General features: G+C 37.7%; 1 protein-coding gene across 1 annotated transcript in view; it reads right to left on the bottom strand.

Annotated features, from left to right (window-relative positions):
• Positions 1-355: 355 nt before the first annotated feature.
• CHMP4C (charged multivesicular body protein 4C) overlaps positions 356-17,052 on the bottom strand; it is a 28,345-nt gene continuing 11,648 nt past the window's right edge. The window contains exons 2-5 of the mRNA XM_059392904.1: positions 8,908-9,085; positions 6,183-6,297; positions 3,090-3,255; positions 356-2,882 (exon numbers count right to left, since the gene is read on the bottom strand). Of these exons, the coding sequence (XP_059248887.1) occupies positions 2,818-2,882; positions 3,090-3,255; positions 6,183-6,297; positions 8,908-9,085 (524 nt within the window). The 3' untranslated portion in view covers positions 356-2,817. The remainder of the gene's footprint in view (positions 2,883-3,089; positions 3,256-6,182; positions 6,298-8,907; positions 9,086-17,052) is intronic.

Here is a 17,052-nt window from a genome sequence, read left to right as displayed (position 1 = left end):
ATCTGTATCTTGTTTAAATTTCCATCATCTGTCATTGAGTAGTCTTTGGTGAATGAACACAAGAACAAATGGATGAATGAATTGGGCAACATATAAATGAAATATAAGCCTTTTTTTCCCCAGGTAGTGCAGACTTTACACATGTCACACTCAAAGAAACAAGTCTTAGTGAAATATTAAGAAATCATGTAGATTGTTAGTATGGATTCATAAAATGTACAGAGTGTTACACACCACTTTATGCTAAATATGTTAATTTACACAACGCATTTCAGTTTCAAATGTTTCAGGAAATCTGTGGCCAATTATTAGCTGACCACAACATGGGATAGAGACTTCAAGGGACACACACATCTAAGAATACAGACTTCATAAAATTAGCTCAGAAAAGTAACTAAACAAGTACAAAAATCAACTCACAACAAACACTGAGTGGATTATACTATTCAAATATATAATATTCAAAATGTCCTGTTTTCAACAAAAAATTATGACACACACAAAGAAACAAAAAAGTATGGTCCACACACAGGAAAAGAAAAACAAACCCACAAGAGTATAGAATAGAAGCTATGCTTTAAAAAGCCCAGATGTTAAACTTACTAGACGGAGACTTTAAATTTGCTATTTTAAATATGCTCAAAGAGCTAAAACAAACAATTTCTAAAGAACTAAATGAAATGATTAAACTCTCCAATTCAAAGGGAGAGATTGCTGAATAGAGTTTTGAAAGACATGCTGCCTACAAAAAACTCACTTTAGATTCAAGCATAGATATAGACTGAGAATTAAAAGATGAAAAAAGATATTTCATGCAAACTATAACCAAAAGAGATCTGGAGTAGCTATATTAATATCAAACAAAGTGAGCTGTAACACAAAGATGTCAATACTGAAGAGATGGCAGAAAAACCAGAGGAAATCTCTAACTTGTACTTGACTGTTGGGCTAGAGTGCATGGCAAGAGATAGACATCATGACAGGACCATGCTTTATTAAACTCTGGGCGTGTGTGCCTGCAGGAATCTTCTTCATAGATTTCCTCTACTCAGTAAGACTACTAAGCTTTCCCTGCTAAGGCAGTAAGCGGGGGGTGGGGAGGCTCAGAGGAGGGGGCACCAGAAGTGTTCACTTCTTTTGTCATTTGTCTCGCTCTCAGGAATCACAATCTAGTGCTGCCTATTGTCCTTACTTCATGTATTTTGTCCAGTTGTCTAGTTGGTTGAGGGTGGGAAGTAAATCCACTTCCTGTTATTTCTCACGGCCCAAAAGATGTAAAAAGTTCATAGTTATTCATTTAGTAAATATTAATTGAAGACCTACTGTATATGAGGGACTGTGCTGAGTCCTGGGATACACTATTGAACCGGAAGAGGTAGCGTTCATGCCCTCCTGGTTACCCAGCCCAGCAGGGAAGAACAAAAATAATTAAGTAAACAATCAAGCAATATAAACCCTGATAGGTGATTAGAGGGAGAGCATAGTGCTGTGAAAGCATATAACAGGGAGACTTGATTTAATCTGGAATCAAGAAGAGTTTCCCAAAATAAAGAACATTTTAACTAAGATTTATGGAATGAGTAAGATTTGGTGTCTGTGTGTGGATAGCAGGAAGACTGCTAAGAACAGCAGATGCAAAAGGCCTGTGGCAGGATGGACCGATTAGAGATCAAATCCAACACTTAAAAGTTCCCAGTGAAGAAACAGAGGTTCAGAATTCATGACATGGCTGATCATACGGCATTAGCAGCAGAGCAGAGGCTGGAATCCAGGACTCTCACCTCCAGCTCTTGTGTTCTTTCCATTCCACTATGTAGCCTAGCAAAAGTAGGGAACACTAGAACATCTTATATAAGGACATCTGTCACTCTGTGGTCCATGACATATGAGCAATACATAATTTTGTCATTTATTTTCATTTGAAAATAATTATGACCCAAATTTTATTCATCATATACTTTTAATTGCCTCCATTTCTATGTATTTACAAAGACTATGATGTAAAGGGTAAATAAATGTACAAGAGAGCACAGAATAGAAAAGAATGAACCTTCACACATTGAGCACGCGGAAGCCATAACGGCATCATAATGGCCTGGGAGTGTTAACATGGCTTCCTAAGTGGCTAAATTATACCCAGGAGATCCTTGCTCAGCAGTGTAAGCTGTTAGCACTTTCAGACATTTTGGGAAGTGCATCCATTGCCCTATTCCAGGCTTAATTGCCATAATAAATGTCAATTAAAGCTCCTTTTAGATTTTAAACTGCAAAACTCAAATGAAACTACTTATATAGAGACTCACACAAGACTTCCCTAAATGAAGTCTCTCCTACAAGACACATGGTGTATGTACATTTACCATGGGATAGATATGTCCTAACAGATGCACACAGCAAACTTGCATTCCCTTAGAAAATAAAGTAATTTTCTCTAGCTATCAACACATCACTTTTATATGGCATATAAACTGTTACATGTTTTGTATGTTAACAGGAATCCATTTTCTTTCAACAAATGTACACAGAGCACGTAGTATGTGTCGGGACTGGAAATACAGTAGCATGTAACAAGATAGAATGCCCCCTCCCATCAGCATGGGGAGACCCTCCAAGATGCTAGCGGGAAGTTGTTTTCCATCTCTGACTGGATGTCTACAAATGATTCTTTGTAACTTTTATTTATAAGGCTTAAAAGACAATTACTGATCCAGTGTGAATATAAAACAGGGCCTTTGTTAACTTCTGAACAAGGCAAAAACATTTTTTATGTCTTATGTACAGCTCATTAATTCAGGTGTCCACGAATTCCATTTTAGTTTAAGTTGCCCAAGCTGCCAATTGTTTGATATTGTCATCCTCGTCTTCTGCCCTCCTGGATGATGCTGGAACATAAAATGGATAAAAATTAGCAATTGGTGATATTCACAACTGCAGCACAAAAAACGGGTTTGCATACAGGTATTAAAAGGTATGTATCAAAAAAAAAAAGTGTGTATCTATGAAACAAAAAATAAGTGCTAAAAGGGATCAACCTAGCTAACTATTTCAGGGAACTATCTGACCACAGGCAGCTGAGGTGGGCAGCAGACCTGCTCGGGATCTGTGTGCAGTGGAGGACGTGGCTGACATTCTCCCTGGCATCCTCTCTGGCTGTGCTGGGAGGGAGGAAGAAGGCACATTTGGAAGTTGGATATTTGTCATCTTCTTATTTAATTCTTCCTGCTCCAATTCTTCAAGTTCCGCCATCAACTCATCCTGAACATAGGAGAAAGAAAATTACAGAGTTAACGTTTCAGGAAGTGGGTTTCCTCAAACACAATAATAAGAACATCTGCTACCCAATTGATGTGAGAACCCAGTGAAATGGAATATTTATTTTAAGACTAAGTCTTTTTTTGCAACACTGAGCAATGATTAAAAAATGAATATTTTGGGTTGTGCAAATTTGTTGCAGTTAATCTTATAATACTTCAGTAAACAGTTATTCAAGTAATTTGTGCTAGCTGAATATATAACCTCAGTTTCTAGGAAATTTACACCTTGCCTGTCATTTTCCAATGTATCTTTTCTTTTCTACTATAACAAATTAAGAATCTGTAAAACTTTAATTGGAGCAAATAAATATTTTCACCTCAGCTTTTGAAGATAAAGCAACCGGTATAGCAAAAGCATAATGTACAGAAAGTAAAAAGAATCAAAAATACTATGGTTTCTCTGTTAACTTACCAAAGCCAGTATAAATCATTCTGTGTGTCTGGGTTTAGAAAACTTAGACTCAAGGTAGGTACATTGTACTTCCTTCTTTCAGCTGTAGTCTCAGAGAGTCTGGTTTCATCCTAAACTATTCTCTGCCCTGAGGACCTTAGAGAGGCAAGACCAGTTTGAGACTTTAAAGGCATAAGTCACCTTATGTCAGATAAGGTATGTCAGATGTCAGAAAACTATGGTGGTTCAGATCTAACTGGCTCCATGACTACTCAGAGTCCAAGCCCTTCCCTCCGCACTCTGAGAGTGGTTGGGAGTCAACACTAAATTTGTTGTTATTAGAATTCTAAGACTGTCGCTATTGGAAATGACCTAAGGCACTCTTACATTTGACCAAGGAGATTCTTTGTTTATTCATTCATTCATCATTGAACAAATTTATTGAGATCTCACTCATGGTTAGGTATTGAACTCAGTGTTGGGGATGCAAAGTTAAATCAACAGTCTCTACACTTCAGGAACTCATTATCGATCGTGGGAGAAAGGTAATAAACAAATCATTATCTTATATTAAAGTAAGAGTAACAATACTCTGGGCCATGACAGGAGATACTTAAGCCAACCACAACATTGGATCAAGTCAATTTATATCAGATGTGCAGCAAGCTTAACGACTATCTGACCACTGTTAAGTCTACCTCATGAAAAGGAAATAAATCATGAACGTGTATGTCATCAGGGCGATTGAAATAGTATGGCCGGTGTACTTGTGTGCTTTCAGTTTTCCACAGACAAAATGAATAACATGCTGCAGGATGAATATTGCGATGCCTACTTCTGCTCACAAAATAAATGGGAACAAATATAGCCGATACGGTAATGGCGGCCCACGCCAGTCTACACTGAATGGGTGCCCAGAACTGCCAATAGCACCTGCTAGTTTCAACAGCACCAAGAAGATATTGATATTTGCTTTAGCAAATATGACAGAATAATCATCTCCCCCATCGATTATAGACCTTGAGTATCGAACACTTGTTCCCTGAAAAAATAATTTTAGAATTTAAGAAACTTCAGAGATAATGTAGCAAACCAGTAATTTTTCTTTTACAGATGAGAAAACTAAGCGTCAGAAAAGTGAAGAGACTTACACAAAGGAACTAATGGCAGAACCCAGATGTCCTCGAGCCCAGACCCCTTTTCACCACATCATACGTCATGCTCTCATTAGATGCTTATTAGCCTACCCAGGGCTAGGCCACATTTTCTGTAAAGGGTCAGATAGCGGTGTTTAGGCTTGCTGGCTACATACAGTCTCTGTTGCACCGCGTTCTTTGTTTCTATCATCATTGCTCTTATTTTCTCCAGTCCTTTAAACATGTAACATCCTTAGCTCAGGCATCATACAGCAAGACCATGGGAAGGATTTGGCCTCAACGCCAAATTTTCTAACCCCTGGTCTACACCATTTGGGGGGTTGGAGGAGATAGGGTTTTCTATTTTAATTCCAGTATAATTAACATTAACAGTGACTCAACAACTGTATGTGCCCCTCAGAGCTCCTCACGATAAACGCACTCTTAATCCCCTTCACCTGTTCACCCTCCCCTCATCCACATGCCCCCGGGGCGACCACCCCTTACTTCTCTATATTTAAGAGCCTGGGGTTTTTGTCTCTATTTTTTTTTTTCCTGTTGGTTTGTTTGCTTTGTTTTTTAAGTTCCACATGTGACCGTCTACACCCTTTTTAAAAGTTGTTGACACTCAATTCTCACTTTCCAGGTTTCTATGCAACCACCTCTTACTTCACAGATACATCATTTTTAATATCAGGCAGATGTAGAAAGTCAGATTCTTTCCCATACTAATCAGAGAATTGGAAACATTTCGAAACATATACTAGTCCTACTTATATATGTGCTTTGAGTAGAACAACTGAAATTCACAGTGCAGACACCACCATTATAATTAGAGTCTCTATTATTGGACTGATTAATCTAAATGGAATGTGTGTGTTAATAATGCCACTCTACATTTATTTTGTTTCATAGCCTGAGTAATAAACAGAGGCAGACTAACCTCTAATTTAACAACTGCAGAGCGTGATATAGTCTGTTCCTTGCAGAGTGACACAAACTGCTTTGTTTTGCCCATATGTGTGAGCACTTGATTCCTTGTAAAGGCGCTGTTTAGGCTTCAGCCATTAAAAGTCACTAACTCTACATAATCACATGCTTCCTTTCCTTAATAGCTGAAAACTTAATTAGGGGGTAGTTTGCTAAACCATATTAATCTTTCTTTTAAATCAGGGTTGCCAGCACTTCCATTTCCTCCTTAAGAGAAATACATCACTAACAAATACCACTTATTCTTTAATGATATTTAAGAAAATATTTAAGAAACCCCACCTGCTCTATATGGGAGGAAGCTATCCTTTCCAGCAACCACAATCCTCCGTTCTTTACATTGTTACCTACCTCATCAAAGTCATCGCCAAATCCGACCCGCTGAGAAAAGGCTTCTGAGATTTCTTGGGCAATATCTTGTTGCTCTGTAATCTCTTGCATCAGATCATCTATTTTGTTCAGATCCCTGGGAGATAATATGTTGTTGAAATATTTCAGAAGTTAAAAAAAAAAGAAGAAATATTTCAGACGTTTACTTCAAAATTATGAATTTAGATATAATTCCATATGGGAAAGGAGTTAATTTAATGTAAACTCTTAGTTATTTCAGTAGAATAACAAAAATTTCGGGTGATAAAATTTATCAACTTTAAAAATAACTTGCACTGCAAGAAATTTAACAATCCTGCATATGCACATATATTTTATTTTATTTTTTTTAAAGATTTTATTTATTTACTTGAGAGAGAGACAGTGAGAGAGAGCATGAACAAGGAGAAGGTCAGAGAGAGAAGCAGACTCCCCATGGAGCTGGGAGCCCGATGCGGGACTCGATCCCAGGACTCCAGGATCATGACCTGAGCCGAAGGCAGTCGTCCAACCAACTGAGCCACCCAGGCGTCCCTGCACATATATTTTAAATTTTGATAGATAGTTATTACCTTTGGGAGTCACTAGAGACTAAAACTAACAATATTTGTAGATGCATTTTGAAATTTTGTCTGGTAGGTAGGGCATATGTAGAATTTAATAATATATGCTGCTCTATATTAAGTCAGCAGGAAATGGTGCCATGGACCACCAAGGACCACCATGACTAAGATAAGCTATGGCAACTCTCAGCAGCCACTACCTGACAGCAGTCTTTTAGAGAAGCCGAACTCTGGAACGAGAGATTTTTCTAGAATGCCTCATGGCTCTGAGATCTGACTTCCTGAGGGCTTTCCCGTAGCTGCTGATGCCAGGGGGGAGAACACTAATGAGAAAAGGGTGAGGCCTGGGAAGCCCTCAGAAGAGTCAGCAACTTGGGCACAGAAACCCAGGTCGCCACAGGCCCATGATGGACAGCTGTTCTGATGACAGTTCCTAGTACCTGATCACCACCTTCTCCCCCTCCAGACCTAACCACCTGCCTAAGGCCAGGATCTGGACTGCTTCTCTACCACCCCATCTCTGAATCACTCCTCCAACTCTGAAACTAGGGTAAACTGATAGGATACCAGAGAAGTGACAATTTTCCTTATTATTAAGCAACCTAAACCCTGAAATTGTGACTCCCAGGGGAATAAATATTTTGTAAGTTTCCCAAGGTTTGTTTGTTTTTTTTACATAAAAAGTTTTCTTTTAGCATTCTCCTATCACCCCTTATATCCAATTATTATATTTATAACAAATATACAAGGAACTTATTTATGAAAAGGAGTAAAGTCTGGGCCTGAGGTTGAATTTTTCTCAAAAGGAATTCAGGGGAATGCAGCTGCTCAACTACCTGGAGAGAAAGGCTGTGATTCTGTGACACAATTAGCACACCGCTGACAGCAGTGAGAGAGGACTTTGTGATAACGACTTTAATGATCTTTCTGAAGCTGTCAAAATGACAGCTGATTGTCAAGGAATCATCAAGGCAAGAAAATGTCAGCAAAGAAGTCTTCCCTCGCCCCAGCCTCCCCCCACCCAACTCTTCCCATCCATGGACACTTCTCTAGATCCCTCAGCCACTCATTGTTCTTATGCATTTTTGACCCAGACTTCACCATCATATCCAATCGCAAGAAAGGATCAGGTCCTAGGCATGGATTTCCTAGTGTAGATGTACAGCAAATTATCCCCAGCCCCACTACCATGATGAATATTGATACTGAACTTACTTTGTGCCAGAAACTAAGTGCATTGTATCTGGTATCTCATTGACTTTTACAATGACTACATGAGGTAAGAATTATTATTATCTCCAATTTATAGCTAAGGAAATTGAATCAGGGAAAGGCAAAGTAATTTGCTTCAAGGATAGCTGGTAATGAAACTGGGATTGTAACTTAGAAAAATCTGACCTTAAATCCATGCTCATAGTTATTCTTCCAGGTCAATGTTTCATAAACACCTCTTAGTATTAGAATCACCTGGGGAACTTGGTGATCAAAAACAAAAGGCCCAATCCCTACCCTGCTTCAAGGAACCTGGGCATCTGTGTTCTTTTGTGGTTTTCCAAAAGGTTTGATAACCAACGTTTGGCAACCATTATTTGATCATTCTAACATTCACAGGTGTCAACATTTAGGTCTTTTAAAAACTACAGTGTGAGGAGCACCTGGGTGGCTCAGTCGGTTAAAAGTCTGACTTCAGCTTCGGTAGTGATCTCAGGGTCTTGGGATTGAGCCCTGTTTCATCAGGCTCCCTGCTCAGTGGGGAGTCTGTTTGTCCCTCTCCCTCTGCCTCTCCCCCTGCTTCTGCTCTCTGTCCCTCTCTCTTTGAAATAAAGAAATAAAATCCTCTAAAAAAGCAAAAACCAAAAAACCTATAGTGTAAAAGCATTTATAGTTGGAGTATCTGACAATATTGAAACAACTGGGAAACCTAAGGGCAAAATGAATGTCTTCATTTTCTCATGGTCTTTTTTTCTTTCTTTCTTCCCAATTCTAACTTCTAATCCTTCTTTGAGGGGGCATTCCATTCCAACTTATCAAAAATCCTCAAATGAATAACTAACTCCCTTCCTACCAAAATCATCATAGAGTTCCAAAGGCTCTTCTCAACACTGAGGGAATTTATGACTTGGAGGGAGACCAAAGTCACTCACATGTTTTCATGAACTGCTTTCATCGCTTTTGCCGCAAAGCCCATGTTTCTTAACACCTCGGTGTTGGTGTGAGAGTTTTCCAGGGCTTCTCTCTGGAACTCAATGGTGGAAAGTGTGCCATCAATCTGAGTGAGCTGCTTCTCAAACCTCTTCTTTCTCTTTAGTGCCTGCAATGCAGCTAAATAAGGGAGAAGCCACATTTATAAGGAGAAAGCCCAAGCCTCTTACTCAAGAGACATTTGCTCCACACCAACCATAAACTCAGCATTTTTGATCCCTATGGACAATGAGGGTGCCAAAGAAAGCTGAGAAACTAACATTTGTCCCTTCAATCACCTGCACCAACTACCACTCCCTCAAATGTTTTGCTGTTCTTTTCTTCCAAAGATCTGGTAAGAGGATGAAAAGTCATTTTTCATATTCATAAAATATTTCTCAGAAGTATTTTTGTCAATATAGAATTTTAGAAAAAGAATAGATAAAAATATGAGTAAAAATCATGCAGTAAAAAAATAAAACTTTAGAGGAAGAAAGAAATCTTAATAACTATTCTAGCCCAATTTCTTTAATTCAGAGACAAGTTAATTGAGATCCAGAGAAGTTATGTGACTTTCTTGAAGGTAGACAGTGAGTGGCAGCTGGAACCAAAACCTAGGATGATGAGTTTCATGTCTTGGTCTAAAATGATTATGAGATGGTTAGCAAGGTTACATCTAACCATGAGCATCCATAAAATCAATATCATTAAAGTCATACTCAAGGATTAGATGACATGCTGGTAAGAGAAAAGTGTTGCTTTCAGCGAAATATCCAAATACACTCCCATTAGCTCTTTAGCAAAAAAAAAAAAACTTTACCTGCTTCATTTGAAAATCACAAAATTAATGGAGTCCTTTTGACTCTTACACCCCTGCAAAAAAAAAAGACCTTAAAATATGAGTTTTGATAGGGTATTTAAGGACAGTGCAGGAAAAGAACAGCAGAAGAATGTTAATATAAAGATAATTAAATGGACCTGACAAAAAAACTCAAATAGCTTTACGGTTTCAGAGTAAAGCACGTAAAAGTTACTGCAACACAGATTTCTGAAAGAAGGCTCTCTTCAAACTCTATTTTGATCGATTTATTCTTATAATTCCAAGAGATTTGGATTGCTTATTCTAATAAAATAAATAAAGTAATAAAGTAATTTGGATTACTTTCTTGTCAGATTTTACTGGTTATCAATATGAAATATCACTCTCTGTCCCATTTCATACTCTTTGCCTTACATTGCATTTTGTTTTATATTAATGTTTCAGTTTTCTTTTTGTTACAATTTGTCTGTTATAATTTTATGGGGACCTCTATTTCAAAATTATTTTCCATTTGCTCTATTGCACCTTTTACAAATAGCATATACTTGAATAGGTAGTTTGTGTGACTGTTTTCAACAGATTCAAATAGTCTTTATCTTTTAATATAAGATTTTAACTCATGTTTATTTATTGTAATGACTGATATGTTCTCTCAAATTGCCTTTTTATTATCATCTTTTTGTGTTTTCTATTATATTTTTTGTTTACTTCTGCTGTCTTATCTTTATGTATATTGATCAAATTTTCTTTGTTCATTTTCCCCTCTATAATTTGTTGGGGAATTATATATACTAAATTTATTCTCCAAAGAATACTCTTATATTTAAAAAAGACATATACAATTTTCTATCCATGTTGAAAATTAAATTAATTAAAATTAATTAAAAATTAATTATAATTTATTGTTCCCAAATAAGATTCCTTTCTCAGTTAGACTTTATACATTTGATTGAAATAATCTAAAATTTTATTAGTTCTAGATGATTACTAGTTGTTTTTACTATCCTTTCAATTTTTAAGGAAACTTTTCTTAACAATTGCATTAAGTTTGGCAGACACAATTTCAACAATTTACACTAAACTATAGTGGCTGGCTTATTTTCTTACTATTGATTCTTGTATCCTACATCATTGCTTCATGGATTATTTTTCCTTTACCGAAATAAATCTTAATTTTTTTTCATAAAAGGTGCATAGATATAGATTCTCTAAATACCTAGAGGTCTAAAAATGTCATTTTGTTTCAAATTTGAATAATAGTTTGAACTTTTATTTACAGAATTCTAGGTTCGATATATTTCAAAGATTTGACTATTTCATTGTCATTGGGTAATCAATATTCCAAAAGTTTGATAATAATATTATTTTTATCCCTTTGTAGAAAATCTGTTAGCTTATTTCCTCTTTGGGAATGTTTACAGTTTTCTTTTTTATGTTAGAGTTATGAAGTCTCACCAGCACAGGACTAAGTGTGTGTCTTTTATTTTTTGCTTTTCCCAACTAAATAATTGGTGAAGGGTTTTTTGTTTGTTTGTTTTATTTTTCCTGAAGAATTAAGTCTTCCTTCAGTTTGGAGAAACTGTATCTTTTATGTTTTTTATTACTTCTTTCCCCTCCATTATTTCTGCCTACTTTCTTCTTCTTCTTCTTTTTTAAGATTTTATTTATTTGAGAGAGAGAGAGAGAGAGAACATGAACAGGGAGAGAGGGAGAAGCAGACTTCTTGCTGAACAGGGAACCCAACAAGGGGCTCAATCTCAGCACCCTGGGTTCATGACCTAAGCCAAAGGCAACACTTAACTGACTGAACCAACCAGGTGCCCCTGCCTACTTTCTTCTGAAGTCCCTATTTATTTTTGTATTATAATCTGAATTGTACCCTTGTCCAAACCATTCTGTTTTGAAACTCTTATATGATGGATGTTGGGTTCCTTGGTGCTATCCTCCAATCTATTAATTTCTTTCTCTTTTTATTCTACCTTCTAGGATAATTCCTTAACTTTATATTCTGAATTACTAAGTAGTCTTCAACTACATTTATTTTACTTTTTGCCCACTCATTTATTTTTAATTATATTTTTTAATTTCTAAGAATTTTTTCTTCTAGCTGTTCATTTTTATGGCAGTCCATTCTTGCCTTATGGTTCAATAGCCTGCATATACTATTATTATAATATATACTCCCTGAAGATACTAACACAAGTCTTGTTTTTAACGTTTTTTTATTTCCTACGTTATCTCTCTTCTCTTGGGTTTGGCTGTTTGCATTGCTTATCTTAACCCTTTCTTGCAGTTAGCTTTCATCTAAATTCTTTTGAGTCTGTGTTAGAAGTTCATATCTATCAATGAAAGACTAGAATAGTTAGTATAAGTAGCTGGGCTTCTTGTAGTTACTTAAAGAGTGTTTTCCCATGAGGTCTCTTGAAAGACCAAGGCTGCCCAAAGCTCTGAAGAAGTGGGTGTGGTACTCCAGGGGAGGGAGCAAGTAGAAAGGCTTGACAAAGAATGCCTTTATTTTAGGTGTGGAGCATTGTTCTCCTTCTCCACAGAAGTGGTGAGTGAGTGGTGAGTGGTAACTGTCTTCCCCACCCTGCACACTGTGGAAGTCCAGGGTTCTCAGGTTCCACTTGGCTCCCTCTCCAGGTGCAAAATCATAATTTAACTCCCCGCTGAATAGCACTGACACTTTATTTAGAAAAGGGTTTTTATTTGCTTAACCTGTCCTTTAGGAAAGAACCAAAACAATTTTTAAAAATTTTTCTTCATAAAGACCCTTCTGTGATATCATACAATATCGCCCTGTAGAGAGGCTCTCATCACATTAATGACCAGAGCTGTGCAGGGGTTTTCTCCCCAGCATGCGAAGAATGCAATTGACCCTCCATGCTAATACCCTGCCTGTGGATCCATATATCTTGCTGCATTTATCACACTGGATTATAATTACTGGTAAAACTTTTCTACCTCATCTCCCCTATACTACTTATAAGCCCTTGGAAGAAAGATGTAGTATTCTAGTCTCCTATTTCCCCAGTACCTGACTCAGGTCCTGGCACAAGGCCAATAAAACACATAACAAAAATTAACATTGAGCATCTGTTATATGCTAAACTGGCGCTAAGTGCTTTATGTGAATGGTCATTAACGCTCACAAAAACTCCAAGAGTAGATATTATTACTGATCTACTTTACAGAAGATGAAATGAAGGAATATTAAATAAATAAATCTGATAATTTTGTTGACATACTATAATGACAGCGTGGTATAATAGGAAAAGTATGGCCTTCAAGGCCAAAGTGTGATTCTTCTCCCATGACTTAATAGATGTGTACTCTTGGGTAAGTCACTTCCCTTCTTTGAGCCTCAGTGTGATGTTCTGGAAACGGGGATATAATGCCCACAAGGCTGGGTGATTGTTTTAAGAATTAGAGATAACTTATGTCAAATACCTTATACAGTCCCCATGCAAGGTCGACACTTAAGCAATTAGATATTATTATTTAAAATAGCAATTTCCTAACATTTATTAATTAATGTAATTGTGTATCTTATTTCTGAGGCCAATGAGCAACAAGTTACTGGCTTTTTTGCTGTAACTCACCATAACAGGAACATAATACTAGAAACCATTAGACAATATTAGGAAGCTAAACTTCAAGTACACATCTCCACCCAACATACCCAGAAGTGGAGTGTTCCAAGTGTGTCTCCTCCCTATCCTGTTAGGCGGGTTCAGTGTCTATACTTATTTGGAACCTAACTGGTATCCATTGACCCAAAAGCATTTTCTTTTTTCTTTCTTTTAGAAAAACTTTAGGTTTCTCTATTTAAAAATATACCATGTTTCCTGGTAAGAAATAATTTTAGCTCACTTTCTAAAAATCAAAAAAATGCAACTTGATATAAAGGATGAGACTTCAGAGTTACATTTTAATCCTACCCTTACCAATTAATAACTGTCCATAATAACCTTGGAGTGTAACCTTAACTTTGAAGTGACCTTCCCTACTTGGATAATAATAATAATAGCAACAACAATAATACAGACGACAACAGACCACTGTACTCTGGAGTCAAGTTGCCTACTTCCAAACCTACGCTCCATCTATTCATAGCTGAGTGACTTTACATAGGTTGCTTCGTGGAAAACAAGGATATAACTCATTCTGTGGTTAAGGATTAATTGAAATAAAATGTGCAAAGTATTTAGTGCCATGCCTGACCCATAATGAGTGATTACTAACTATTAGGGATCGTCACAATCACCATCATTATTTCCCTTGCAGGGTTGTCCGAACTGTATGGTGGGAGCCACATGGTATAACACAACCTTGCAAATGTCTGTTGTTGATAATAATGAGTTCTGGTTTGATCACAGTTTTAAATGCCTATGTTAACGTGGTTTCTGCCCCTCAAATTATGTGGGATAAATTTGAAAATTCATTAAGAGTTGGGAATCTCAACTTACATGTTAATTCCCGTACCACAAATTACAGATTGGCCTACACCAGAAGGAGCCAGGCAGGTAATGACAGGTAAGTGAAGCAGAGAGAGGTTAGGGAGAAAGGCCTTCTTTGTTTTCTCACCTGTGAGAGAGAATATTAGTCTACTGAGAGAGGAATATTACTAATAATAAATAGCATAATATTTATTATGTAATATAAATATAATAATATATAATATGTAATAAAAATAGCATAAGAGTGATAATAAATGGCAGTGGACCCTGGCCCCAGGATAAGGGGGTCAACAGGAAGAAGCAGGAACTCTGGCAACCAGCCAAGCATTAAGCCTGATCTACCAGAAGCATCTGGATTCGCATGCAAAGTCCTCCAAATTTAAAATCTGACTTCCATGTTTCAGATCACCTTGTGTGAACAAACCCAGTGATTCCTGTGTAGCTGGGCCTGGCCCTAGGACACCAGATACTTCCTGTTCCTTCTGCCTGGTCTGGTATATTTCTTCCAAACACTGAGACAAGAGCCTGATGCTCCAAAGAGCCAAGAAATACGCGTGAAGAGACTCATGACCTGGTTCTCACATGAAACAATGATGCCTCAGGCCCACCAGGAGTCAGACAGGCTTTGATTTTTTTCTAATAAACAATTTGGGAAAGAAATAGCTGCCTATTTTCAAAGACAAGGAACAAATACTGCAAATTTAGCAGTGTTCCTGATTTGGCAAAGAAGGATATTTTCAGAGCCATGTAATTTAACCCGTGTAGGAGGTGCAATTCAATCTTCAAACTCCTGTATGTGCTTTTAAGCAGCAGGTGCGACCTGGACAGCATTCTTTCTGAAATAAAGGAATCTACTGTATTCTTTTGTGGTGGAGAAACAGCCAGGGGTTTTGTCTCTTGGCTTCACAGTGACGTTCCTTCAGCAATGGAGTCATGGAACAACGGTCTGTATGACTGCTGGGTGAGGAATGACGCTGAAACTTATGACGCTGAAACTTAAGAATTACTCACTTGAACCCAAATTCCACCAGCCTTACACAACTTTACTTCACTACTACATGGCCAGAGGAGGAGTCATCAATGAAAAATAACTAAAAATGGCAGAAAAAAAGTTACAGTTTCATTGCTCGTATAACATATACGCCATCTTGGTTTTAAAGGTCAGTCTGTTTTTCACTCGTTTAAGAGTGTATACATGTGTGGGCACCTGGGTGGCTCAGGGGGTTAAACCTCTGCCTTCGGCTCAGGTCATGATCTCAGGGTCCTGGGATCAAGTCCTGCATCGGGCTCTCTGGTCAGCAGGGGGCCTGCTTCCCCCCCCCCACCGCCGTCTGCCTCTCTGCCTACTTGTGATCTCTTTCTGTGGGTCAAATAAATAAATAAAATCTTTTTTTTTTTAAAAGAGTGTATACATGTGTGTATTGTTAATCCATTAGTTGTCAAAAAAAGAAGAACCTTTCAGAAACCATCATATCCAGTGACGATAGACAAACCTGTGTGTGAAATATGAAACTGCTCTATGATAGCTCTTCTCTCTACCAGGAATAGATTATCTTTAGAGAAGACCTGAAAGATGAGGCCTAGAAGAGAACTACCAGAGAGTGCTTAAGAGACATATGTCACACATAATCGGCCGTGTCATCTCTTGCTTTTAACTGGGAAGTGCCATAATCATGTTGTTTTATTTGAGAACCTTAAAGGTGAGCCCTGTTCTTACTCACATACAAATTACCTCATCAATTAAAGAATACCTTCTATTTATGGCACCTTGTTTTAGTTCTTAAAAAACACCATCTGAATAGGCATCATTCATGGTAAGCTTTCTGCAAACAGAATGAAAACAAAATGCTTCTGTTCAAAGTCGCAGGTTAGACTGAAAACAACTGGCAGAATACTAGAAAACTGAAGGTTCATTTGACCAGGACCCTCCATCATGAATTCCCCTAGCCTTCTTCAGTTTAAAAAATACTCTCATCCATTCATTTCAACCACTCCAGGAGTATATGCTGAAGACCTACCATGCAACCACCACTATGCTGGGTACCACAGGGACGAAGAAATAAGGCTATAATCTCAGAGGGTCAAATATGAAGAGAAATGTTCAACCATTTATTCATCATGAAACAAGCATTTAGTAAGCATGCACGATCTTCCAGAAACTGTGACTGCAGATACTAACACATGTAAGTTACATTTCAGTAGTAGAGGAGACACAGAGGGAGAATAACACGCCACGTAGGAAGTAGGTGTGTGCACAGAGGGAACGGACAAGCTCTGGAGGGTAAGGGGCGCCACAGAGGAAGGGATGGGGATGAAGCCAGGGTGACAGTCTACACGTAGACACAAACAGCAAACACACGGCTCAGGAGAGAGCATGAATGATAACAGGTGTCACAGGACGGAGTCCTCCTAGCCCCTCAATGCTCTCCCTGACGCAAATCTCCTGCTGGACGACAATGTGAATTTTCTCGTTGAGATATATGAGAAGCCAGAAACCATCCACCCCAAAACAGAGCAAATCACACCAGCTTGCCACACCAGCTGGATCTTATAAGTAACCTCCATATTTTCAGAGGTCTCACCAATATTAAATACATATTTTCAGAGGTCTCACCAATATTAAATGTCATACAAAGGGTAAAGAGCAAGCTAAAAGATTAGAACATGACAATGATGTGGTGGATTATACAATGGCACAGCAGATGCCGGAGAAAACAGTGAAAAGGAAGGAGATTGGAGAAAGTAAGAGATATTCTGAGGAAAAGGACATTTGGAAGCAGAATGTTGGACCGAAATCTGGGGAAAAGAAAGAGAACGAGTGACTGATT

The sequence above is a fragment of the Mustela nigripes genome, chromosome 3 (genome assembly GCF_022355385.1).
Source record: "Mustela nigripes isolate SB6536 chromosome 3, MUSNIG.SB6536, whole genome shotgun sequence".
In the NCBI taxonomy this organism is placed as follows: domain Eukaryota; kingdom Metazoa; phylum Chordata; class Mammalia; order Carnivora; family Mustelidae; genus Mustela; species Mustela nigripes.
Note: the sequence above shows the minus strand (reverse complement) of the source record. Positions and strands in the feature narration are given on the sequence as shown.